Source organism: Bombus terrestris, chromosome 13, assembly GCF_910591885.1.
Source record: "Bombus terrestris chromosome 13, iyBomTerr1.2, whole genome shotgun sequence".
Taxonomy (NCBI): domain Eukaryota; kingdom Metazoa; phylum Arthropoda; class Insecta; order Hymenoptera; family Apidae; genus Bombus; species Bombus terrestris.
The window spans coordinates 10,177,113-10,204,864 of record NC_063281.1 but is presented as its reverse complement, the minus strand read 5'-3'; the positions used below and the strand labels follow the sequence as shown (position 1 = coordinate 10,204,864).

At 43.7% G+C, this 27,752-nt stretch overlaps 2 protein-coding genes across 14 annotated transcripts in view; one reads left to right on the top strand and one right to left on the bottom strand.

Moving 5' to 3' along the window:
- The window catches only part of LOC100643013 (transcription factor Sox-2), a 359,277-nt gene that overhangs the window by 47,148 nt on the left and 284,377 nt on the right, over window positions 1-27,752 (top strand). For 11 of the 12 annotated variants that reach the window (XR_007226100.1, XR_007226105.1, XR_007226099.1 and 8 more), the window contains one exon: window positions 25,070-25,125. The exons of the other annotated variant lie outside the window; for it this stretch is intronic. The gene's annotated coding sequence lies outside the window, so the exon portion shown is untranslated. The remainder of the gene's footprint in view (window positions 1-25,069; window positions 25,126-27,752) is intronic. 12 annotated transcript variants of the gene reach the window in all.
- Window positions 2,803-6,631, bottom strand: LOC100642898. Of its 2 annotated transcripts, XM_003400213.4 has the most exons (3): window positions 6,248-6,628; window positions 5,532-5,714; window positions 2,803-4,044 (listed from the first exon to the last, which is right to left on the bottom strand). In XM_003400213.4, exons 1-3 carry the CDS (start codon window positions 6,482-6,484, stop codon window positions 3,994-3,996), a joined length of 471 nt encoding a protein of 156 aa, XP_003400261.1. In that variant the 5' UTR covers window positions 6,485-6,628; the 3' UTR covers window positions 2,803-3,993. The 2 variants fall into 2 exon arrangements, with proteins under 2 accessions (XP_003400261.1, XP_020721934.1); XM_020866275.2 differs by lacking the exon at window positions 2,803-4,044 and having other exon boundaries at window positions 5,355-5,714; window positions 6,248-6,631.

Here is a 27,752-nt window from a genome sequence, read left to right as displayed (position 1 = left end):
TAATATTGACGCGAAGTGGACAGATATTTTGGAAAGGGTGAAAGCGAGTTTCACAGAGCGCGTCCGCGTCCACGTTCGAATCGATTTTCTAGTCAATGCCGGAGAGCGGACCGGCAACAATGCTCCGATTTTCGGGATCTCGCTAGCATAAATAGCAAATAGCGAAGGTCCTGTAGGTGTATGTGGTTCACGTTGGACCAGCGAACGAACTATCCCAGCGTGCTCTCTCTCCGGCTCGCTCTGTACGTACGTGTACGTTGTACACCGAGTACCGACAACAATGAGGCAGAGACAAAGGCCAGGTACAATGCTGATGTTGAACTCGACTGATTTCGACGATTTTTGGCCTTTGCATGTGCATCGCGCGTTACTCGACAATGATTCCCGCATACGTAATCATCGCTATGGGCAGGGAAGGTTGGTACACTCGCGAAGCAGTGGCTCTCACATTGCGCCCTCTTTTTCCCTCCGCGTGGATTCAACCTTGCCGAAACCGGCGAAGCCGAAGCCTGGTCCCGTTCCCGCCACCGTCCATCCGGGGCTTTTCAATGCTCTTCTCTAACGCCGACGCGTTAATCTAACAATGACGCGACGCCATCGCGATTCCGCGAGCCGTTTATCGGTTTAAATACCAGCACAGGCTGGGTAATAATAATTGTAAGCGATAGCCGATTTATGCCCGCAATCAGCCGTGTTTCTAGCGGCCCGCTACAATCGATCTAATCAATGGCATTAATGCCAAACCGGCCTGGCTATTTAAATGTGAAACTGATAATTACGCGGGCACCGCTGCTTAATATTCTGCGCTCGTTCCAACGTTTACTGGATCATTAGCTACGTTCCATGGAGAGGAGGATCGATCGAAGGATATCAACCGATGTCCGATGAAATCATCCTACGCTTAGTCATTCTTTTACGAGTGCAATTCATCTAAAACGAAGAGCATAATCGCCGGCCAACTTTGGTATTCGTTTGATCCAGTTCGCAACGCTACGAATCCGTTTCATAGAGAGGAAACTAAATCTCGAGTCAACTGTGAACCCTAGAGAGGACGTTGGATCTTTGGAAGAGCGGCTTAGCTCCGTTCTTTCGCGAGGGTTTTTCGTGAATCGCGAGCGAAGGGGGGCCGATCGATTGAGCACCCCTGACCGCACCTGAATAGATACATTGTGCCGGGGCAGCCTATTGACGGGCGATTGTTCCCTCAACAATAACAACAATATCTGAATAGTCGTCGTGCACATCTCTCGCGCGCGTTGCACGCACCCACGCACGCACTCGCGCTTACACGCGTACATGCGTGCGCGCACATCCCTTTGCACGGCCCTCGCACGCTCGCGTCGCGCATCCCTTCACACGCTCGCACGCACGTCTCTTTACGTTACACCATCGCAGTTACACTCTTGTCGTTGCGATAGAGAATTTCTCGCGTTCTACAGGCACGTGTAAATAGTTGGCGGACACGAAAGGGACGCGCTCGCGCGTTAGATCTTGCAGATCGCAGTTTCCACCAGAATCCATCGTAACATCGTATTTGCGATAGGCTCGCTTTACAAGAGAAAATACAGCGACGTGGAAAAGCTTCAGACCAGATAGATTCCTTACTTTATATTTGAAAAGCGGTGTATTTTCAAGAATTTTAAACAAGCAGTATTATTGTAGCTTGTGTAACAGTGTTCGTGCATTATACTATTTCTTTTATTCGTCACCTTTATTATTATTACTTGGTAAATTCTTTTAGATATCGCTTTTTAGTTGAACAACAAGTTTAAAAATTCGCTCTGGCTGGAAACCGATGCGTGCCACTGTACAGCCGTGTATTCTCTTGTTACACGATCGAAATTTCATTATCATTTACGAATCGATGTTTAAAATTTCTACTTATGATCTTCCTCTAAAATTACATAATATATAGCTTCGCTAGAATGATAAAAGTTTAATCAAAGTTTGACATTTTTTAAATTTATAAAATAGGCATTATACGAAGGGAGAGATTCAGCGATGAATTCATTTACAGATTTTGTTTCGAACTTTACCAAAACCGCTTCATTGCGGTGTTAATGAATTTTCAAAATGTTTTGTATAATGCGCATAATACACTCGTAAAAAGCTCTACAAGTTTTCAGTAGTTTCGTTACAGCCGCTTTAGGGCTTTACAAAAGTTTGTAAATGGAAATTCTGTAAAAAAACTAGCAGAATCTGTGAAAGAGTGTAATATCGTGTCAAACAAATTCTCAACGTCACGCGGACGACTAACATTCTATTATTGATATTCTAGATATTCTAGATATTGGAGGAAAGATCGTGAAAATCTAAATGATTCCGTGGATGCATAAAACTTCATAATCGACTCTAGGAATTGCGGACAACGGATAGTGCCATTAATCAAGTTGAATGAAAAAAGCAGGTCAGCAGTAATTCTCTGAGAATTAGGAGATTTCAAGCTAAGTTTGTTCATGATTGAACCGTGATTAAGATTAATAATAGTCATTCTTTGTAATCAACCTATTGGTATCTTCCATAAAACAATCGGATTAAATATCTTTTACGCGATTGTTGCATTCAGATTTTCTTCTACTTTCTTCTTAACTACGTAAGGATTGGTTTCTTTGAAATGTTATGCAATTAAGAGTTCGATAACATGCACGTTGCTTTTGATTTATTTATAAAAAATACATGAATATAGAAGAGAGAAAGATGCATAAATACAGAAGAGTAGAAGATTCATTAAGAGTTATATGATAATGAATGAAAATCGTATGGTTAATGAGTATTAGTTAAATAATTGAGCGTAACATAGCGTCGTTATGAAATATTGTTTATTACCCGCTTATAAACAATGGTCAGTAAAGACTCTAGCGAAATGGCTTTGGTACAATTACAATACTCTGTGAACGCACATTACATTTATCGTGAAAATGTATAAGCCAATTATAATTATAGCGCATTGGTCGATTGTTCGTAATATTATAATAGGTCGCTATGTCGTTGCGCACAAAGAGGTATACTTAATAGAATGCTTATTAATAATTCTACCTGTGAAAAAGTCACAGCTAGTATTATCAACTTAAAGTTGATTAATGTGCGACCATTGATTAAGAAAATTGGCATTTTTCGTGCTTTAGCGGCGATAAAGTTTTCATAAAATAAGGCAAACTCTTAAACGTAATTAAGTAAATTCAAGTGTTTTCAGACATTCTTCCACGATATTCTTAATAATATAAACTTTCCTTTGCAACGTATAGGTGTCATATTTTCCCGTACGTTTTGTAAAAAGAATTGCAATTGTTGGTTATTCTTAGAATCGCCCGGCAAGGGCGTTCTTAAAATATTTAACAGTAAACAATCTTTCAGACGAGCCATTTACTGCGTATGCATGAATTGCATAGCGAGAGGGCTCCTACTGTTTCTCTAGTGTAGTTAAATATATTATAAAAAATATGAGAATAATATTACGCGGCCCGTTACCGACTATCGTGTAATCGACGCAAATGTAATCATCAGATACACGGCTAATTAATATAAGTCGTGAAATGAAAATTGGCGCAATTGTCTGGTACGATTAACTAAAGCCAGTGTGTCATCAAAGAACAAAACTCGCAAAATTTTTCAATAAACCTCTATCGTTTGTATCTGACGATCAATCATCCAGTCAACACGATACAGGCACATGAAAAAAAAAAGAAAAAAAAACTGGAATATTCAATACAGAAATTCGTATCGCTTTTCGAACATCGGTTTCTTAATTGTTTAATAGCACAGAGTAGAATTTTGTTGCACTTAACGACGAACACGCGATCACCTTTTATTTTTCATTAAGAAGCATGCACTCTATTGCGCATTTATTCACTAGTTTCCGTTAGTTTTGTTCATTAGACTATTTTCGAGCCGGCTGCCGCTTGTCTATCTAGTATTTATCACAGTTTGTTGTCGTAACGCCGTTCCCCTTGTCGGTGATCTTGAACGTCGCGGATCTTGAACGTCGATGAAAGACTAAAACAGGTACGGCGATGGTTCGCAGAAACCACAATCTTGACAAGTTTTCTGTAAAAATAGAAATTTGAAATTTAAAATCCGCGACACGAGAGTCGAGAGTTTGAAATTTGAAAATTTCCATTTAAAAATGTCGATGATATTAATATGGAACGAAATTGAAAACTTGGTATTGAAATATTTGAAAATTTGAATATTCGAGATTCGAAGGTTTAAAATTCGCAGCTTGAAATTGGAAAATTTAACGGTTTCCACGCCTTCTGCGATGTTATGTGCGATCATTAGCGAGCGACTTGTCTCTAGTTTGTTTTCATCAGGATTTTTTCGACACGCACAAAATGGCCGAGTCCTGAAGCAAAGGAAGACGACCGATCGAGTCTGTCGAGTTCATGAAAATTTATATCCTTCCTTTGCCTCTATCTCCTTCGACCGTTCGATTCCTATCACCGAAGCATATCGTACAGCGAGAAAAATTGATAATGCAGAACTATTTAGCGGCACGTTATCGCCGAGTTCACGACAGAATCAAAGATGTTGGAATATCGGATCTCAGAGGCAAATTTTCCAAAGTACGTTCAACGAACAAATCCGATTTAAATTCTTACACTAGCAAATTTTCTAATTTTCGTCGATTGTTTCGCGATTTTTAGGCCGTCAAAGAAATCAGAATATTATCGTTGTTGCACCGTTTTCCACAATCACTGAGTAAAGTCTCCTTTGTCGGAGCAACAATCGCGTCATTTCCTGACAACCATTACTGGCGCAAATCTCGTCCCTTTAGGTTTTGGACAGTCTGTTTAATCGTCTGTTTACCAGCGATTTATCAGTTTCAAGCAACGAAACCAGAGAAGCTAGAAATCCTTAGACGAAACTTAGGAGCATCGGCGGAAAGCGATAGAAACGAAGTGGAAGGAGGAAATATTCCACGTGGGTAGAAAGTAATTGGAATGGAAATATTCTCGGAGACGAATAGACTGGAAGAAGGATAGACGAATTATTACGTTTAATTAGAGCAAAGCACTTGAAGGAGACTCCAAATTAGTTAGGATAATTCTGCATATCGAAATACGTTATTTATATTCGTAATAGTAACTGAAACTCGAAGAAATAACAAAGAAAGAAGTTTAGTTTGTGGATAGTTGGAAAAATAATTGTGTATCGTGTAACGTGATTGAGTTTAGTGTATGTTTCGATACGAAACGTCCGTTAAATTGTTGTTAGTATTAAACTTGACATTATACGAAAAAAAAGTATTTTGATTTGAATTTTTGATTTATTTTGAAGTATTTTCGTGTTCCCATGTAAATTAAAAAGTTATAGGATTCGCAGCAATAAGGAAGACAGTAAGAAAAACGCAAAAGTTTGTTATAACGAATATTAGTTGACTATGAGTTTATTTATAGTACATGTCAAAAAATTATTCGATTTTGATTTGCTTTCATTCGATTCTGGTCGGTTGATGCAAATTACTGGAAAGTAGAACTGCCGTCCTTATTGCAGCAGTAGTCATTTTCAGTTGGTAAAATTGGTAAACTCACTGTTGGATAATCTCTCATTAGTTCGTTATCTCCGATAAAACGATAGGACACTGATCTATTCTCCATGTAACTTTTGTAATCGTAACGAGGCATCATTGGTACTCTCATTTGCCAGAATGGTTCTCTGAGATTCGCACCCAAATTTAATATATCTCGTTCTCTATAAAAGATACGAATCGGTGCCTGAAAACGAAATCGAAATTTCCAATCTTCATCTTTCTTTATTATTTCTATATTATTTTTTATATTATTATTTTTTTTAAATATAATTTTATGTTATTATAGCTTTCCTGATTATTAATGTTTTTCACAGTCAACCTTTGTGATGTAACACAGTTAGACAAATAGAGATATGCTTCACATTTAAAGAAATATTTACAATGGAGATTATATAAATATAGTTAGAAATATGTTTCAGCCTCTAAGTATGTATTATAACATGTTCATTACTTTGAATTATGTGCATTTTGTACACACTCTACGCATTTAAATATCCTATATGACCTCACTGTTTATTTATGACTATGCTTGGAATTATCACATATTTATGAGAAATTTAAAGACGCAAGAAGACATAGAATTCGTTCAATATATTAAGATATTTATATAAAATATTCAAATTAGATGAAACAAGTGGCTGACTAGCTCTTTTAACTGTGTTCAAAGAAATGTAAATTTGCGTGAGTATTCTGTTTTCTTATTATCAATTCGTATACCTCTTCTTGTTCTGGCGTTTCTGGCCTGGAAGAAGATGGTGTTTGATCCGGTGTGGACGATTCGGTGGAAGGTACTAAACTGCAGATTCCACTTGATTCGCTCGCGGTACTCGGCGATATCGGTCCACCAATACCATTCAAAGTTCTCAAACCCTGTTCATATAAATCTTTCGCTCCCACAGAGACGAAATGTTCAGCTTCCAAACCAGACAGAGGCAGAGCTATAGATAGTGCCATTTTTCACTTCCTCCTTTGATTAGCTTCGAAAATCTTCTTGATTCACTTCAATTATAATGAACTTTCGATTGCTGGAAACCGTTACGACGTTGATCGACAACTAACTGAACGTTTAGTAGATTCTTCTTCGTCTACAATGTTCTTTATTCAATACGTGTGTGTATTCTCTATAATATATTGTACATGTATACATTATAATGAAATAGTGTGCGAAAGTAAACATGACCTTTCTGATCTTCGATGGGAATTAGTAATGTATGTCTAATTATAGATAATAATATAGCTAAGTACCGTGTGTTTCTTTGTTATTAATTCTGTTTAATAGACGTTAGTGTATATGATCTTTTACATTGGAAGCGTGATATATGGAGAGTTTATTCTTCTATTCCAGAGTTTATACTCTTCGTTGAATGTTCATTTCATTTGCTTATGTAAATAGTATTTGAAACATTTTTTGGTAGAATTTATTCCATAACATAGCATTATCCCTTAATTTTATAGGATGGCACGGTAAAGTCGTGGTTACCTTCTACCGACAAAATGCTGATCGTTCGTCGGTAACAATCTGCAGTTTCAGCTATTACCGACGTTAGTTTATTTCTGCTCGTTGTACCAAGAGTGGTAATATGGGAAAGCTTTTCTTTACCGACAGTTGTACATTGGTATAAAAATCGGAAAATAATATCATTCTTCTGTTAAAATATTTCATTTCAATAATATACTACAATCCAAGATCAAGAATAGGTTGTTCAGAATATTGAATTTTATTTGGAATTTTATAATTCTGACCGCTAAATTGGCTAACTCGTCGATATCATCAATTTTGAACTCGTCCTTTTTGTATATCGGTAATGCAGATTCCTTTGTCCCTAATCCCTTGCCCTTTTAGGAACTGTATTTTATTCATTAGCTACTAGAGGGCTACTGGGATGAAACGTTCCACCTTGATGTTACTTTTTTATTAGTTTATTAATGAAAAATAAATAATATCCATTTTATTGACATTAGAACTTCGTATACTAATTTATAGTAAAATATTTAAGCTAATTTCACAACGTAGAAGTAAAAAATTAACAAAATCTTTCTATGTATGGTTTTCTCGCTAGTGATCGTTAGAAAGCGCAATTCCTATATAAGGATGGTTCATAGAGTATAATTCCGTGGTCTGGTGCTACTCAGGAATCCTTACGAAAGAAAGGACGGCAAACCTTTCTTAAACATTCTATAAAAATGGTTAACAAAAATAATCTCAGGGAGGCGCTCTGTGATATATGATATCCTCCTTTTCCAGTTTCAGCACCACAATTTGTACAACAGCAATAACATCATAGCTTCTTACACCGTGTTCCTACCCCTCCTCCAACCTCTGTTTTCAGACGACTAGGGGAAAATGTGAGGGGGAAAGCGCGCCGCATCGGATACTCCTTTCTACATCTATTCGAGCACTTCTGAAAGTGGTGCTTCAGAAGAAAACAACGCGCTTCAAAGGTCGAATCCTATCTTCCAAATCTTCTAGATAGAGAGGGTTTCCCCTCCCAGTTGATCGGAAGAAAGTCGGGCACTTCTTCAGTATAGTGTTCTTTCTCCTGCTACCTTACGGGAATTGAGGATGAAGAAACCCGTAAAAGTGGGTGGTACCCTCTTTCCTCGTGGGTGTTTGGAGTCTGGGCTCAAAATCCGGTGACCTATAATCTGTCTAACGTAATCCTTCCTAACCAAGCTAGGGAATAGCTGGGATTATCCTTAGTTAACCTACTCTAACAACTGCAGTAGTATAACCCAAGTGACCACATTTTTGGTATTTCTTCCTGTCGTTTATTTTTTTTATTGCATATGTTACAAATTTCGAAAAATTCTCCTATCCGTGTATATATTATACAAAGTATAGAGAAATTACATTTTCCTGCAGTACCGACTTGGGACATCGCGTGCGTGTTTCTCGAATGCGCCACTAGAGCATCCGAATGCTTATGTGCTTGCAATTCTATTCATTTTTAAATTTCATCATAATTTGTTACAAGATTATTCAAAATGTCTGTCAACCAAACAAAATACCAATAAATTTGACAAATGATAAAACAAAGATTACAAATTGGATACAAATATTTCTCCTTGTGGAATTATACTAATTTACCAAATATCTCGGGTACCTTCGATATTTATTCAAACACGCTGGTCCGCATATCATTATTGACATATCAACGCGAGTCATTTGGAGCAACGTGATTTCCACATATGTCACGCTGGCATAATTATTACGCACGTTATTTTCCGTTCGTACATAATGGCGTGTTCCTTGTACCGGCTTGACCACGTATACCGGGTGTCCGGGTTCGCGCGCGGAACTCCGCGACCCATCCGGTGGCCTTAGCAACGCACATGCGCCCTTCTTGGACTCTCGTCTCTCCAGTTTCTCTCTCCGGATGGTTGGGGATTGGCCCGGAGTAACACCCCCTCATAATGGGTTCACCCGTCCGCGCTGAGCGCGGGAGAGCAGCCGGGAAAGAGACGGAAAGAGGGTTGAAGAGTGTCAGAAGGAGAGGAAACTGGACGAGGAAGCGAGAGAGCGTGAGGATGAAAGACAGGGAGAGACGAGAGGGAAGAGGGCAACGGAAGCCATATTGATTTCCCTATGTTTCCCCGTATTGTTACTATAGCGCCCGGTGAGGGCGCGAGGAGAAGGTAGGTACCACCCTCGTCAACCATCCCGCGCCAACCACCCCTCGACAACCACCCCGCGCAGCCAGCCAGCTCGTGTTCCGTTCTTCCAACCGATGGTCGTCCCGATGAGAGAGAGACTATGCCGGTGGACGTGGATTCCCTTCCGGTCTTTCATTTCTTTCTCCCGTGTTCACGTTTACACGCGGCCTTCTGTCTCGTGCACGAGATTTTCTACGCTAGTTTTCTTTTTGTTTCGGTATCGGTTGTTGTTATCGTTGCTCTTGTCACTCCGATTCACGACTTTGCGACTTTTAGAACGTGAATCCTTCAGGCGTTCTAGCACGAATATGACGGGCACGAGAATGTTTTCTACGATTTTTCATATCCTTACATCGAATTGTTTTATGTCAGTTTGTAGGTCCTTTCTTTCAAGTACACGTAACATGGCAGAGCTTAGCACGATATGATAATTAATGTAATACGCGCGGACGTTTCCATTTTGTTTATTGCCAACAGCCGCGTTTAAAAGGTTAAGTATCATTATTTTTAAACCAGTGGAGAATTATTAACAATCTGCCAAGCGATCCGAGACAGTATAGTCGTTTCTTATTGTTGAGGTTGACTGGTAAAGGAACGCGTGGATGAATTTGTAATAGAAAAATATATGGAAGTATAAGTGTAAGGGCAGGTATAGTGTATGTTGAGCCTGATCCTCGCTCTCTTAGTATTACATTACGATAGAATATGATAGGGAATACGTTCATACATCTATAGCACAGGATATTATCAAAAAAGGTAACGTTGGTGTGTAACTCTAGCTGGAGGTTAAAAGAAACAGCGATAAAAATCGACTTATTTATGGCTCTTTTGTAATCCAAAACAACATTCATGTTCAAAGGCACAGTAACATGGACCTTTCCTTTTTTAATTTTTTTCTTCACCAGGTTCTATTTTCTTCGTCATAGCTGGTGTCCAAGTCACGCGTATATAAAAGAAAAGATGTAAAGTTTTTCTTAAAGTAATTACTTCAACATTTATCGATCCGAGTGTTTTGTTATCTTCATTTCGATTGAAATTTTCGTATTCGACGAATAACGAAACCTTAAATGAAAACTATAGATCTAGAAAAGTTGCTCTACCAGTGAATCAACATTTTAGTGCAAGATACATAAGAATGTTTAGTACAAGAAAATTGGTACGTCAATGGGTGAAAAAAGGCAAATAAAAGTAGCACGCGTGATAACGACCTTTCGCTGCAGCTTACGACAGCGTAATCGTGTCGTCCGATGAGCGTACAGCATCTCCTTCTTTCCAACTTTACCTGGTAAATTCGGAAAGCCATAAATGTATCTCGATGTCGCGATACGCTCATCAACGAATCGTTCGGTTCACTTGGCTCACGAAACGCGATCCACGCGTCGTTTAATATTTCTCTTAATGTTGAAACACCCCAACGCTTGCACGAAAGGTACGCGCAGCACACCTGGGTGGTCCATGCCCGATATCAGCTGCGAAACTTCCCAGACGTCCCGTTTTTCTACACCGCGTCCTTTGCTCTCCTCCGGGAAACGAAACGAAGGGGAGGTAAAGAGGAAGGACAAACAGAGAGAGAGAGAGAGAGAGAGAGAGAGAGAGAGAGAGAGAGAGATAGTGAACCGTGTGGTTGTTACCTAGTGATGCATGGCTCGGTAATAGCTACAATACAACCAGCTTACAAGAGGGGTTCCGTTTCCATCCCGCTCGGCGACTTGAGATTTATTGCTCCCCGGTGGATTGCGGATTCCCAGATTCTCCGGTTTGCCCTTATAAATGACTCCTATTAATTGACCGTGATGCGGGACAGGAAAACAGTGAAACGGAGAAAATGAAATGGGAATAATCGCGGATGAAAATGAATTATATATATATAGCCGTTTGGTTATTCGATTCGATAAGAGAAAGAGAGGAAGGGGTTAGTAAACGCGAGACGATGGAATCGTTGGTTCTGATCCTGCAGCGATGATTCTCTTGGCGAAGTGTCGTCTCGATGGAGAGAAGCGATTCATCGTGAAACGTAGTCAATTTACCCTGCAAAGTGGCGGACACACGTCGGCGAACCAGGCGACAGGGATTTCGACACGGGTGGGTATTCTGCGTTCGTTTTCTCGGTGCGACGCGGCGCAATCGTGCCCGCCGTCCGGCTTTAAAGTGCCAATCAAGGGATGAAAAAGAGGCGGAAAGGAAGAGAGAGGACGTTCGACGTCTACGAAGCTCGTGCCGCGGCCACGTGTCCGATGTGCGTGAAGAATGAAACCAGACACACCCACCGTGCACGCGAGCGCAGACCCCCGTGACCGTGCGCAGGACCCCATAAATGCGATCTGGCTGGCATTAAAAGCGTGCTAATGCACTTAATGGCGAGTTGCCGTGCGTGCACGAGTCGCTGCGTGAGAACACGCGTGGGCGGGGTAGTTGTCAAAACACACGTGGAAATCGCACGCGTGCCGAGATTTTCGCTCGTTTCTCGTTCATCGAGATCTGTTAGACACGCTACTGTCTATAGGTTGCAGGACATTTGAAAATCGTAAAGACAAAACACGACGAGCTTTACTCTTCGTGTTTTATGACGAAGGATCATAAGTAAAATAACAAATCAATTAAAACGAGTTCGTCTGCCTCCATGGTAGATATAGTTAACTCCAATCGAATATATTTCGTAAATATTTGATATTTGATATTATTACCACGATCCGACGAGACTAGTCTCGACGAGCTGTTCTTCGATCGATCTTGTTGTGCACATCTTTACGAATACGATTTTTTTCGTCTCTTAACTGTCGTAGCTTAACATCGAATCTTTGCTTATAGACAGAAACGTACGCGTACGCCACTGATATCGCGTTGCCTGCTCAGTAAATTGTTTCTCCATCTCGTTTAACGTCGTTCCATATCCAATTCGAATTTTTAACAGTATAATGAGAGAAACGAATAGCAGCGAAGCCGTGGATTTATGAATACAAATTCATAGCATCTCTTATTCAGCGAGGAAGGATCGGTTGTCGTCGGCCAGGCGCAAGGTGTTCCGACTCGTGAAATTTATGTAAAATCATGCGCGGCCCGGTGGCTGCTAGCCATATGTGGATCCGCAGTAACCGCGTAATAACGTAAGATTGAAGGTCGCGGGGTAACAGGCCATCCGGCGCATTCTCATAACATGTAAAACACCAGGATTACGGGATAATAACGAGCCAAGCGTTCGTGTTTGTAAAGTTTAGCAGAAGCAGGACTATACCATAGCATTCGACCGTCTGTGCGGACATTGGATCGAACAAGAGAGAGATAGATAGACAGAGAGAGGGAGAGAGAGAGAGAAAGAGAGAGAAAGAGAGAAAGAGAGAAGTTAACTCGCGTATGTAGGTGGCCGAGATAGTCGGATGGTAATGAAACGCTATGGCGGTGAGATCGTAGGGTGTCCGGCCGCGTAATTTCGCAGCTCCAAGATTTGCACCCGAGTGGACAGTGGGGATCTTCTGTCACGGTACACACCCCCCGTGGCTTTAATATCGCTTTATTAACCCACTTTGACCGGGCGATGAGCTTCCTCCCCGAGATCCTCGCGACGGACCCGATCGTAACTCGTGTCGCTCACGTGGAAAAAACAAGCTTTGTTACCGTGAACTGCTGGATATTTTAGTTGATTCTCCTTTATGAGAAAACGGTCTGGTGACCTGCAATTGCCACTTTTAGGTTTGAAATTTTTGGCAGTTTTCTCAAGTCCTCGTTCACCGTATCGTTTCAAAGGTTTAGATGACTTTGCAGGTAGCTACGAACAATGCAGAGAAATATCCCTTTGAGGACCCTCGGGCTCCAACTCATGGAAACCGACTCGTTAACTTCCGATACGTCTGGCCTCGATGAATATTAATTTTTGCATCTTCGTCAGAGAGACGTCTTGAGCCCTGGGTTCGTTGCCCGTACTCTCGTCTGATCCTCTTTGTGACCGTGACGCGCTTTGTACCGGACACCCCGTAGACACGGTGAAGATGTCGCAAATTGGATCGTGTATATAACCGTCCCGGCGCAATATATCGCCGGGAGATCCGGCAATCCCACGAAACAAGGCTCTTGAATCTCGGTACGCCTGACTTACGCGGGAGCCGGCTTAACGGACCAAGCCGGCTTCGTTTGCACAAACGAAGCCACCAGATGTCGATCTGAATATTTCACCCTACCTCCTTGATAAATATCGCTGCTTTTTAATTTCATTTTTGAAGCACCGTGAACACGACACTTTCAACTTTTCTTGTCTCCGATAGTTGTGTTCTCGCTTCTTTCCGTTTTCATGCCCCGTTGACTCGATCAACGCGGCAAATTCGAACGTAACTTTTCCTCAAGTCGAACAGTCCTCGATACGCTACATTACGCCTACGAATACGTTGTCTCGAGGACACGCGGCTTCTTCTAGTTTCCATCCCCCCGCGTTGTCTCGTTTGCAGGAAAATTCGAACGGAATTATTCCTACGTTCAAAGGATTTTCGATCTTCCAGATTTCCGCTTATTCGACGTTTTCCACGAGACATTCCAGGCGGCGTCCAAATGACTCGGGATCAGCGAGCGGCGCCGCCAACGTAGGAAAAAAATGTAAATCTGGCGCAAGCCGGGAGGGGGCACCCTTTTAATCCACGAGGAGAAAGAGAGAGAGAGAGAGAGAGGGAGGAACTCCCTAGTCGATAGGCGGGGGATTATCACGAGGTATCATATGGAGCCTCTCGAAAGTGAACGAGAAAAAGCGTAGGAACGAAGCGAAGCGGGTTGAAAGAGAGAGAAAGAGGGATGAAGGAGGAGGGAGCTCGCTGGCAGAGAACCCCATGGTTACCGGCAGACAGAAGTGGGGCTCCCGTGGCGAGAAGCACCGTCAAATCCACCGCAAATGCTCTCGAGTACTTCTTCTTGGTCGGACGTGAGCGCAAGGGCGACCACGAGAGAGCACGTGGTACTTGAACCAGTTGGGGACCACCGAGTGGCTGCCCGAATGTTGCTTGCTTGCGCGTACGATCGGCCAGAGTAACGAGGAAAAAACCGAGCTACCGGAACAGCGAGGAATATATTGCGTTTATTTGTTTTCTTCATGCCACTTGCTCTTCGCGCGCGACACTCCACACGATGCCGAGCGACTAGACTCGTAATCGCTTGAAAAACTCGCTATCTCGAATGAACGCGAATTAACGCGAACGACTTCTCCAAGATAAACGATATTCGTTGGCTTTCTAATTAGGGATCCGGATCGAATTTAGTTCTAATGCAAGGGAACGTGCATATCGGGAATTTTGAAAGAATAGATAGCCGATAGTAACACGGTGATACTTGGAATCGTTGGAGTATCGTTAGAGTATCGTTTGGCGAAGACAATTCGAATAATCGACGAATTGGATAACGTCGGTCCTAAAAGTTGCGGTCCCAATGCAAGGCGGCACTGCACGTAGCTATATACCGTCAACTTTGACCCTGAAGTTTCGAACAAAGGTATCTTCGTATCCATCGCTTGAAATCGTCCGAATAGAATCGATAAAGTGACACGAATTTGCAACTTGGAAAGTATAGAGAACCACCGAGCACTCGGCCAGTCGCAACCCTGAGTTCCCCGTTGGCCTCGTTGGTTCACGGAGATACAGCTGTGTCTAAGAGTATGCATATCGCGCGTACGTACACGAATAAACGATAAACACGGTCGTGCGAAGACTCATATACACGCATCGGCGCGTATCGTTCCAACAGAGTCCGCGAGACTCGGCGAGGGTGAGTCGGGGGTTGGAGCCGGTTTGTAACAAAATCAATAGAGGGGTGGCGCGCGAGAGGACACGCGGCGCAGGGATGGGTGGGTGGAGTGGCGGCGGGAGGAAAGACAGAGAGAGAGAGCGAGGGAGAGGCCGTGATAGAGCCTCCACGGGGGTGGTTTTCCAGCGCAAGCGCGTTAAAGCCGAGTTAGATGGTGGAGGGCCAGGGGAGGGAAGACAAAACCACCCCGCCGGCTACTCCCACCCTCTGGATGAGGCGACGGACTGCGATGGAGTGCCTCCTCCTCCTCTTTTCTCCTCCTCTACCTACGGGGCTACTCCACCCCCCGTATCACTGAAGCTCAGGGGTTGTTTGCCCCTTGGAGTGGTAGGTGCTGCCACCGTGCTTGTGGCGGTCAGTCGACGAACTCGCCAGGTTGGAACGCATATCCCGGGCATTTTATTTCCGCGAGGACTGGAGGATGTGCCCGCGTGCAATCCGACGAGGATAATTCGATTCGAGCGGAGAATCGCGGAAGCTTTGGGTTGAGAGACGGTTGGGAATTCTGCAGGCTTTGATTCCATATTCCATCCAGGAGAAACGGGGTACACTAGGTTACGAGGGATGATCATTCGGTTTCCGCGTTGTGATACGTTCCTGTGTAGATTTTAAGCTTATCATTGACCCATTAAGGGCGCAACGTTCCATTTGCAATTTTATTCGATCAATTTACACCATCAAGTTTGGTTTTTAAGTTTATGGCTAGGAAATGGAACGCCAAGATTTTCATGATATTTTTGTCGTCGTTACGTCTTCTACCCAGATTCTATGGTTTTATGAAACTTGAAGAAGTTGAAGTACTTGTTATATTCTGACAAACCAATGCTTGATTCTCGAAGGGTTGAAATTTAATCTCAATGCAATTTACTTTTCTTTCGGAAATCAATGAAGTCGAACAAATGGAATTATAAATAAAATCGATGGTTTTATCGCGACGATATGGAGCGAAATTTCACCTAAATAGCCTTTAGGAGACGACTCTATCGCATCTTGTGAATATGAACGTTGGAATCCATAAATTTTATAGGCAATGCGCCTCCGTTTCCGCTATACTTCTCAAAGACAATAACTCTGAGACACTGAGCATTTGGCATCTTTACGTCCCGCTGGAAATGCTATTACACGGTACTAATAAAGTACCATTCTTCCGCCACTCGGTCTATCTCACACCCTTCTCGCCAGATACGCTGGCGCATATTGTCACGCGCTCGCAAGCGTGGCCCTTGCACGCATTATTTCACACGGGGGACCTAGAAAACATATTTACCACCGTCCCGGGGACAAATGCCTTGATTTGTGCCGAAAATCGGCCGAGCCCGAAATCAAGGGTCGCGATAAAAGCATTAGTTGCGCGGCTAAGTGTTTTCCCAACTTGTTCCGACCTTCTCCCTTTTGTACATCCCCTTTTCGTACTTTCTTCCCTGTCGTGACGTTACGTAAACGTTACATCTACGGTATCGACAGATTGACAACTTTCTTTCACTTTTCTCATCGACATCGTATGGTCAGAAATTTTCATTTACATCGACGTGTTCGAAAAATTGGGAAGGTTGCTGCAATATGGAGGCAAATTCGGTCTGCTAATAATTCGAACGAGCAAATAGAAATCGACTGAAAATCAAATATGATACTTTTTCGTACTATTACGGGCTACAAAAGACACGCTATAAATTCACAATCGACTAATTTTCGTAGTAATGTACCGTTGGTCGTTCGCATATGAAACTTATGTAGGTTATATAGTGTCTGGAGGAAATTAATTGATTATTAATAATCACTTGGAAGCAGTGAGAAACGAGACGAAGTACTGGGTACGTATGTCGTCAAAGACTAGTTGAAAACTGGCGATGAAGGCGGGCAACCGGCAAAGGGGGTGAATGAGAGTGACCTTGACAAAACATCGCGGCCACGGAGCGAAGCCGTTGAGCCGCGAGAACAAAGAGATTCTGTCGTCCTTTGTCAGACCAAGTTCCTATCTCTGTCTCCCCGCGGCTTTCTCTGTCTCTGCCGACTTTTATCTCGCTGCCCCTTTCTCTTTCACTTACTTTTATCTATTTCTATTCGCCCCTATCCGTATTATTACACGGCTGTTCTCGTCGTTCGTCCTCTTCGTGTCGTCGTTTTATCGGCTACTCTGACCGGACTTAGCTACCCTTATTCGCATTTTAATCCCGTGTAGCCAACCTGTGTCATTTACACTTTGGAAACTTCACTCGTGAACTTGTCCGAAGCGAAATGTTATCTTTCCCCACGAGGTATTCCGGGATCTTCTCAGATTCTGGTAGAAAATCCTAAAATAACAAAAACATGGGACGCGTAAGCGATTTGTAAGACTTGGTTCGACCAGGGAAACTATAAAATATGCTTGTCGAGGAAGGATTAAGGAAGCTGTAATTCAAAGGAGTTCCGAAAGTACAGCGTTTCGATAACTGGACGAAACGACGCTCTATTCTCGCGATGACGATGGCTGCTAAGGTAATTAAACGGACATCACGGAGTCAAATGACCTTTTCTCGCTGCCTCTCCAGAGAGCAAAACCTTTAGAGGTCGGTTTACCGGCGCTCCTTTAATGTCGCCGACCTTATTTCGCCCTAGTTTGATGACCAAGCGTGCAATTCATCCCTTCGTCCAGAACCATTCGACAGTTAAACGCTTTACGGCAATAAGGAAGCAGCTTCGATGCATACGTTGTATTTATCGAAGTACATATCGCGTTAGCGATATGACTATGGTTTTATTACTTTGGCTGTACTAGCTGCTCCAAAGTTTGTCGTCAACCTTTCGAGCACACCCTGTATAATTGAATTTAACGTGAAATTGATGGCGCCTCGATGGAGTGAAAATCTCAGGATAAACAGTAGTTGCAGCGTTTTGGTTGGTGGATCGAGCTTTGTGAAAGGTTGACACGAGGCTTATAGGCAGTTCGTCTTCGAGGAACATCCAAAGGATGGAGTGGACCGGCTCGGTAACAAAAGTACCAGCGAGTCCATCGCACTTTCCCCGGTAGTGAGCTCGTTTTTGGGATTGTCGTTTCTGAATGGTGACTTCAGCCTTCGCGTATGAATGGTATTTTCAGATATATACCCGAGACCTGTGCACCCTCTTTCTCCCTTCGTCTGTCGTTTCCTCCTCGTTGCTCTTTCACGGTTTAGCTTCTCTCTACGCGGTGGACCAACGGTCCATTGTCGGATCGGACTCAATGGATGATGCTGAAGCAGCGGGGGTGGAAAGAGGGGGGAAGGATTGTCGTTGTGGAACCCATCCTCCCCCTTTCTGGTGGCGGTCAACTCAAAAGGAAATGAGGTGCCCCCGACAGGACCTATCCCAACGAAAAAGAAGCCACTGGGCTGCACGAGGGAAAGAAACCCACCCCCGCGCTCCTGCCACCACGAGTGACGAACGTTTCCTACGAATCGGTAGAATCTGACATGCCTCCGCCTTCCTCGAAACGGTAATTTTTGCATGTCAGCTACGTACGATCTATTTTCAATGTAGTTGCTTCTACCAGATATTTTCTCCGTATGAAACATACATGCAAACTAAATGTATAGAACCACATACTAACGAACAATACATTACAAATTAATACAAGCTAGATGAGGTACGATGCATCAGTTTCTCAATTAAATGGCTGGATTGAGATTAAAATATTAATTGAAGAATAGACGCTATTGAACTTTAATACCAGTATACGTACATTGATATGTAAGCACTTACGAACGTGTATACTTGATTTTACCGACTTAGCATTATGGTTTAAATGGCCCTATTGTGAAGAAGAAGAAAGCCAGGGATTCGAAGAAATAGATAAATTAAACGCGTCCTTCCTTTATTTCGATGGTCGCGTGGCCGCACAAAGGAAAAAGGGAGCCGTGGTTCGGAAGAATAAAGCCAAGATCCGACTTTGAGACGAGTTTTCGATTCTCCAGGTGTTAGAAAACACGCGCAGGACCTTGCAGCAGTTTTTGCTACGACGACACCGCAACAGAGGATAGTCCTTTCTAAGGTTCACACCTTGGCCATTCAATTTTCACGCCACCTACGATTTAAGTGACTCAGGGATGAGTCCAGGTGCGACTTGATGCTGCTTGGTGCGAATTCTTACCGGGGGTTGACATTTCTTCAGGTAAAAAATAACATTTCGCCCCTCAAGTGTGGAAGGAAACTTGCAAACGCGTTTGTTTGTATCCATGCACGTGCGAATGCGTGAATGACATTCTTACATTGTTTGCATTCCTCTGGATTATCGGGATCTCTCCCTTTTCCCCTCGAAAAGATAAAACTCTTAATCAAGATTTAGTTTGATTTAAAATTCAAGGTGATTCGTAAAAAATCTACGACTTCAAATGCAAAACGATTAAGACGGAATAAAAATTCTATGATGCAAAATTCGAAATGATCAGAACGACACACGTTTTTTTTTTTTTTTAAATTCTCGTGTATTTTACTTTGTGGATGTCCTGCTGCGAGTAGGGCTAACTTGAATGAGTAGCACAGAAAGAAATGGTAGAGATTCGTACGTAAAATCTTTGCAATTCAGAGACCGCCCGTTGTAGATATGAATGAAGCATCTGACCGACAAAATAGTCGCGTAGATGCTGCGCGCAGAGGATCTCCGAAGACATCGTACTTTCCAGGAATTTTCGAAGGGCTCTTCTCGGCGAACCCTCGATACAACCATCGAAACCTCATCGGTTCCGGTCAATTTCGAAAATTCAACGGAAAACCATGTAATTGAAAAGCATTACGCGGAGAGGAACGTTTCGCTTTCAGGATCGCTATTTGTCGGTGGAACTTTATTGCCGGTCTTCCGAGGATTCTTGACAGAGATGAATAAAAAAAAGATTTTGCTATTGCTTAGAAATAACGTTCCAGGAAGGATCTATATTCACGAATGGATGTTATAATATGCGCTTCTAACTTAGTTCTAATGTTAAACGAATTATCATAGATACATCGTGAAAACAATTGGAAGGTTACTTTGAAAGATTTTATTCGCGTGCCAAACGCAATCAATGAAATGGAAACTAAGCGAAAATTTCTTCTACTCGCTGAACATCGCAACAAGTATCACGCTTTCTATGTTTTACGTATTTTTGTACGTCGTATGTATGTTTTTTACGCCTTCAAATCAAACTATCCATGAATCCATAAACAGCCTGTGTATGATAATAAAAGTTGATCTCAAGACAATTACTAAAAATGGATAGAAAAATCAAAGCGACACAGAGAACCATCTTTCAATTATCGGTGTATTTAGCAAGTTTTGTAAATAAAAAAAATTACTGACGGAGATTGCATCTGCTTTGCGAATGAAAAAAATCGGCTTTTCTTTATCCCTATCGAGAAGATAACGAGGCGTGGACCTACAGTGACACCTGAGGTGAGGTCGTGACACGTTACGAGGGTAGCTGTGCTAGACATCCATCACTTCTTTGTACAGTCGCAGAGTGACACCTGGTTCTTAGCCACCCCTCCTTCCCCCTTCGGTACAGTGCACCCCTCTCAGCTTCCTTTGAAAGTTCGCTTCGACGGCCACCGTGGCCGGAACCACCCCCCAGAACACCCCCGAGCAATGACGCGTAGCGGTTTAAAAATAAATAAAACTGGGAGACGTTGGTGATCGGTAAGCCGCCGCAAAGCTGGGATTATTTTTATTGATGACCCGCGAGCTCCGCGTCGGGGAAAATCGGGAAAAAAGATTTGGGAAATTACGAGCTTCGCTGAAGTTAACGTCGATGATTAAAAGTTCAATAGAGCTGCGCTGTAACTCTATTCTATTTCATTGAATATTCATACGTTCTACCGTATAAATAATAAATTCATGCCTGTGAGAGAAGTCGAAATTTTTATTTGATTGTCGCAATTTGAACAAGAATTTTGCAAGCTTCTATATTTTAATGGTTCTGATTGGAAGAAACGTAATTCTTTTTAATAGTTAATAGGGCGAAATAATTTTAGATTTTGAAAGCAAATTTCTTTTTACCGCCTATTAATAATCGTGTACTGTAGATTTTTACGCAAATTTATATTTTTTCGAATACAGGAAAATGAAATCTGCATAGAGATTTATTTCACTGTGTTTTACTGTTAAAAGATACTGCAAGCACTCTACTTTTGTCGAAGACAAATATGCGAAACTTGGTCACGCGTAACACTGTCGGTTTCACGAGTAAATTCTGGTCTACGTTTTCTTCGCCTGGATCCACGAGGTTTCGCAAATTCGACAGGGTTCACGTAGTCATCGAGGTAATCGATTCCGGACGTTACACGACAGAAATTCTCTCGTGTCATCTTTTGGCCTGCGGTTGTACAATCTGCGAGGAATCTCGCGAGATACATTTTCGAGAACTCCACGGAGATTCTCCGCCGAATGAAACGAACCAGAGACGACGCGTTAAAATATCACGTGCTCCGGTTCGACTTCTCACGGTGCGAAAAAGACGGAGGAAGCTCGTGGCAGCGGTGAATTGATTAATGGAAAACGTGGGTTTGAAGTGCATCCACGCCTTGTTTTTGCCAAAAATTCCTGGTGGTTTCCCAAGGGACACATTAAACGGTCGAGTCATTTTCAGAAGAAAGAAAACTTGGAGAACGGGATCTTGTGCTCGCCCTCCCATCGAGAGTTTCCTCATGGATCGCGGCAGTCAAAATTCAGCTGGCTCGGTTTCGGTACGTCCTCGGGGATCTTTATATTTCAACTCGTCAATGGCTAGGTAGCAGCCAGATGCAGGTGTGCCACATTTTACACGGAGGATACAGTCTACCGAGCAATAAAGCGGCTGCACGGAGTGAAAAAAGGACGGTACGCGGGTGGCACAACGAATTTTTCACGATGGATCTCCTGTAACTTACCTGGCGTTTTTGTTGATTTCCGACCGATTAGGAGCATTCAGCGTGAAAGGGTTGACACGCGACTGGGACTGATGACGGCCCGATGAAACGAAACTTTTTCCAACCCTCGCTAGCACGTACGATACAATAAGCGTCCGTGTATCTTGGCCGATACGTTGTAACCAGACCGCGAATATTCGCAATTGCAAACTCATATTTTTGTGAATGCAATTAGAGGGATAGATCCAATGCAGAGATTCGTTTCAGTTGCGAAATTCTATAAAGAGTACTACGTTTCCTATGTTTTACATCTGCATACGTGCATTTTTCTTTTCACTTTCAACTGTCTCATAAATGTATAAATAGTCACGGTCTAGCGATATCTGAGTTTGGATTTACTCGAAGTATACAAATTATACAACTTGCTGCTTATCGATACTTGTGAAACCAGAGCTGCACGTTTTCGCCGATTTGTGGTAATCGATGGTAGCTTCGATATAATTGAAGCGTACACTGAAAAGAAGATATCGATCGGAATTGTTAAGCGTTCTTTCCGACTCCAACATAATTGTTCGAGGTTCCCTAATCGCGCGTAGAAACAATGCTAAATCCATAGCCATCCTCCTGATAATTTTAGAATCGAGCAGCGAATATCTTCGCTGATTTGTGATAATGTATCTAAGCATCGTTATTCTTAAAACATACGCTACAAAGAAGACGTCAATCGGAATTGTTAAGCGTTCTTTCTGACTGCAGCATAATTGTTCGAGGTTTTTCAATTAAGAGCAAAGCGATACAAAATTGATAGCTTTGACGCGGAAGAAGAAAAAAAAAAGACGATTCCTCGGAGAGATAGCTCATTCCAGTGGTAGAATATCGATCAATCGACAGTCGGCCGAGGAGTTTACAGGGCACAGGGGACCGGCGTCACCGGCAAGGACGGCGAGAGGGAACTCGTCAGTCTCTGCTGACAGAAGAAGGCGGCAGTTCTCATTAATAATCGGGTGACTCGGCGTTTATATAAATAAATTGTACGCGGTCGCAGCCACTCACCTGCGATTTGGTCGATCGCTCACTATCCTGACGTGAAAGAAGCCTCGCCGCCTCCTCCACCCACTGGTCCCTCCCCTCCTCAGAAATACACCGATCCATCCGTTGCAGCGCTGGCCTGTTCGCGTTCAGCCTTCATCCATTTCGTCTCTTTCTCTCTGCCCTCTCTCGATCCATGGCCTTCTCTGTGTTTAGCCTCTGCTACTTTCGTCTCTTTTGCTCAGGCGCTGGCGCGCGCGCGCGAGCTTCTTTCCTCAATCGGAATTCCAAAAGGCACTAGAGCAAAGCAGTGCGCGCCAGTGCCGGGTCTATGAATGCCTGGCCCCCGATGCTCGGTCATTTATTTCGGCGGCGGTGTACTACCCCCGAAATGGTCGAATGAATGCGGCAACCAACCACCCCCGCCTCCTCGCTCCCTTGTCTCGACGCGGAGTTAAAATCGTTTTGAAAATCGAGGTCGAGGGCCAGTCCGACCAGCAATCTCCTCAGACCTTCTACACACACATACTCTCCCTCTCTCTCTCTCTCTCTCTCTCTACATTCTTGGAGCTTCGAGCTCCTTCTCCAAGGCTCATTCTTGCTCATTCGACTCTGTTCGCGGTGAATCCCTCTCGAGGTTTCTAGCTTCGTAGCGGTGAAAAGGGCTCGTCGTGGGTCGTCGACGACAACAACAACGTCGATCTGCTTTTTTTTTCGCTCTAACGTTTCTCCCGGTGGCTGTCTGTCTTCCTTCAGAGATGACTGATGCACGCTGCCGATGCATGAACGATCTAGTCGCCATGGTTTGAAGCTTCTTCGTGGAATCATGTGAATCTTCGTATGCGATATGATAAGAACTCTTGGAGCTTTCTTTAGTGCTTAATCACCTCCGATCGTGCAACGAAACGACGAATGATCTATTTGGAAAGTTGTTGTTCGCTAAATATCTCGTATTTCTGGAAGCAGTTACGAAAGGTACGTATTACCGACCATGATCAGTCGTGGAATTTTTGCGAGATACTAAAACGAAAATTCTTGGAGATACCACATACTCCGCCGTGTTTTGGTGGTACATAAAGGGTAATGTCCCTTGCGATTTCTACAAGTCGAGAAGGGAAGATAATAAAGAGGTCTAGAATCGGTGGATAGTTTTGGACATCAGCTGTGAGGATTTCGTATGGCGCGGGGAGAAACATTAAAACTATCTTTCGCGGCACGATGCGTCTTCGTAACGGCGTAATAAAACTTCCTTTTGCCAACGATGGGCAAACTTTATTCTAGAAACTTGGTTTGACGGGGACAGTGTTCTTCCTCTTCTTCCTCTTTTCCCATTTCACGTTCGTTTCTCTTTCACCGTGCAACGATTATTTACGCAACGAACGAGAGGAGAAACGTGGAACGGGGCAATTGATAGGAAAGCGAGAATTAGCAAAATACGAAATAAAATATTGCAGCAGAACGGGAATTTTTGTTCTCGGTACAAACACATCGAAATGCCCGATGAATCGATTTTATCGATGTCTATTTCGTCGATAGGATCGGGAACAGAAAACGCAAATATACTAATGTCGTTGAAATAATCGAGACAACAACACGCTACTAGAATATACGCATAGAAAAATGATAACAATTAAAAGATCGTTTAATTTTATTACCACGGCGCATAGAACGTAAAATGATTTTAAATAGAGACAGATCGTTCGACGATAGATTATCCCTATTTCTTGAGGCAAGAATCGTGATTTACTCCGCCTTTCCATCACTTTTCGCCGGGGCTGCACGCATCTATAGAAGTCCCCATTGAATTCGATTCACTTCAGTGGTTCGTGCATTGCGGATACGCGGTAGGGCGGTTCGATCGCACCGTAAAATATTTAACGAGGCAGTTTCGCGAACCGTCTTTGTAAACGTTATGAATATCGCAATAAAATATATATACACGCGCGCGAAGAGCTCGCCAGCGTATATAAATGCCCGAAGATAGCGTCTTCTTCGGGGAACTCCTTCCTTCCTTCGCTCGTTAACTCGTTCATTTCCCTTCATCCTCTCTTAACCAACTGTTCCCTCCCACACGTTCATCCCTTCTGTTTCGTTTTCGAATTCTTGCAACGATTCTTGGTTATTCAACAACCCTGTAAAAGTGCAATTTGGCCGTGTTCACCCTTTCTGTTGCTCGTACTTTCTTATTCGAGCCTCCCGAAATTACATCGTCTCGTTTACTGACTGACGAACGGCTCATTGTTTCAGATGAATCGCGTGGATCATTGGCGCCCGAAGGGAGATTCTTCGCCTTCTTCGGCTCGGTGAGTGACTACTACTTTAACGTACAGCTTGCAATTCGAATTTACCATTTGTTGGCTCCGTCACGATGGTTTATTACGTAGGAGTGGAAGAATGGCAGATTCGGTCGATTCTCTGCCCCACGTAGAAGATGTTTGTCATCGAGGACTTTATTTCTCGCGAACGTTCGTAACGCGTCGCTTTACGCTCGATTCTTCTCCGCTCGCTTGTCCTTGTCTCGGAATAACGCTCGCAGGGACGGCCGGAAATTCACACAGAGGGGATGGCAGAGAGGGGGAGGATTGAAAAGGTGGTACGGCAGAGGTGCTCTGCAGAGGCGTGCACCCGGTAAGATTTAATGTGATCTCTCGCGTGTCCTCTCTCTCGTTCTCTTTTCTTTTCATTCGCCATCCTCTCTGCCCCCTCACGCTCCCTCGATCAGCCTTTTTCCTCGTGCATCCACCGCCGCGTCGCAGCTCCCCCACTTTCCGGCTCGTCCTCCAGGCATTTTCAACCCCCGAAAACCCTCGTCTGCCGCGAAAGAAGAAAAGAGTGGGACGGTCTCGCGACGAAACCTCCGTCGAGCCGGACAGAGACGGACGAAGAAACAGGTCGGAGGAGAGAAGAGAGAGGATGGTCCCGAGGGTGGAAGAGCATCCCTCTCGGCGGCGTCACCTCGAGGGCCCAATTAGCGCGAGCACGAGTGTCATTCCGCCGCGGTTTCCGCATACTGGCTACCGTTGACTGGCGTTTTCTGCGGTTTCGCGTTTCTCCCACGTAGAGGCCGTTATGCACACACACCGTGCGTGAGCCGCATCTTCTCTCGCCCACCCCCGCGTCGTTCACCACCAGGGCCCCTTCCTATCACTCACTGACTGACTGGTCCTCGATTTTTTCGCTCCTCTCTCCCTCTCACCTGCTTTCACTCCCACTTGCCCCCGGCTTTTCTTCCTTTTTCACCGTCCGCCGTGCTCAGCCAGAGCCAGGAGGCCGTCTCCTGCTCACGGAGAAAGAGAGAGTGTATTATCCAATTTTCTAGCAGATATTTCACGATATAATAATTGGGCATTCAACGCGAGCCTTCCCTTCTTCCCCCCGCTGCTCGGCCTCTCTGCTCGCCTTTCACCGGGAGAGGATCGTTGAATTATATTCCCCAGAGCAACGGGCGAGGGGCTGAGTGCAAACGGGCAACGAACGAGGGCCAACCCGGTACGGGGCACCAATGGAAACATTTTCCATCGTAGAATGCGTTGGATAGCGTAAGGATCGTCCCTCTTTCTTCCCTAACCCCGTTCGACTCTTATACGCCGTCTCTGTTCTCTCCGCCGTTTTCCAATCCTCTCCTTTTCGTTATTCTTCGACCGGGTGGTCTCGATTCCACCACCGACTCCCGGTGTCCTTTTCACTCCCTCGCTCGGAGGAACTTACTTCGTCTTCACTTCGGTGGTGCCTCTTCTCCGGTTATTTCCATAACGACACTTTAAGCAACGTTAATTATTGTCGGCGTAATGAGCTCGAGGAAGTCTTCCAAGACGCGGATTCGCTCCGCGCTCTTCGACTTCTCTCCTGCTCGTCTTCTTCTTCTTTGCTCCCACCGTTTCTTCCCTTCCTTTCGTCTCTAGCTGCTTGTTCGCGGAATGTCAAAGGCTACCTCTTTCTCCTTCTACGTGGCAATCCCACGGGATATCACGCGGATCTGCATCACCGCGTCTTTCCACGGTGCTGATCTCGTTAAGGGACCTCCTTCGTTCTAACATCGGCACCCGGTTCCGCCTTGTTAGCGCGTCTCGGCGAGTTTAGCCTCGCGACTCAACTCGCTTTTTCAACCGAGATCCGATGACGACGCATCCGAGGAAATGAGTTTTTAGACTCGCCAGGGAAAGCTGTCGGTTGATGACCCGTTACAGTTAGTCCTGTGTAATTTGATAATTGAATCGCCTCGACACTTGCGAAAATTGTTTCCTTTTCAAGAAACTATGTATCGTTAAAATTTCATTCGAAGAAACATCTCGCGTGCATCGATCTAATGTATCTGATGTATCTAATGATCTAATGTACAAGGAAAGATAAACGCTCGAGAACCAGTGATTTCGATTCAAATTCCATCGTTCGTTTAACACAGTGGTAATCGAACCTTGGTTTACTTTCGACGTTCTAGTTATATGTATAAATACGGGATGACAGGTACGGTCTAACTTTTCTTCTGAAAGATCATACAACAATACACGGCACGGTATCCTAACGCGTCGTGCACCGTAGGAATTAAAAGAGCGAATGATCCCTTAAGTCCTGCAGGAATTATTTCTACCCGTGACGTGGTTGCGCCTAGGGCGACAATAATGCCCGGCTTTAGGCTGCTTCAGCTGTCAATCAGACCGCTGTCTGTCCTCGTTTTATTGACCGTTGCTCGATCGGGCTTCGTTATAATAGCTGTTTGGGGAAGCTCGATCGTTGGCACGAGATCGGTCTAGGAAATCCTCTGGAGAAGCTTCGTGACATCGCCAGTCTTATTACGTAGAATTGTACAGTTACTTTCAATCAGTTCGCATCATCCGGCTCCATTTTTCAACATCGTAGCCAAATTCCAAGAATTCGCTCGATATTCTTTTCTCCCACTTACTTTCAACAATTTAAGGAAATTTTAAGAAAT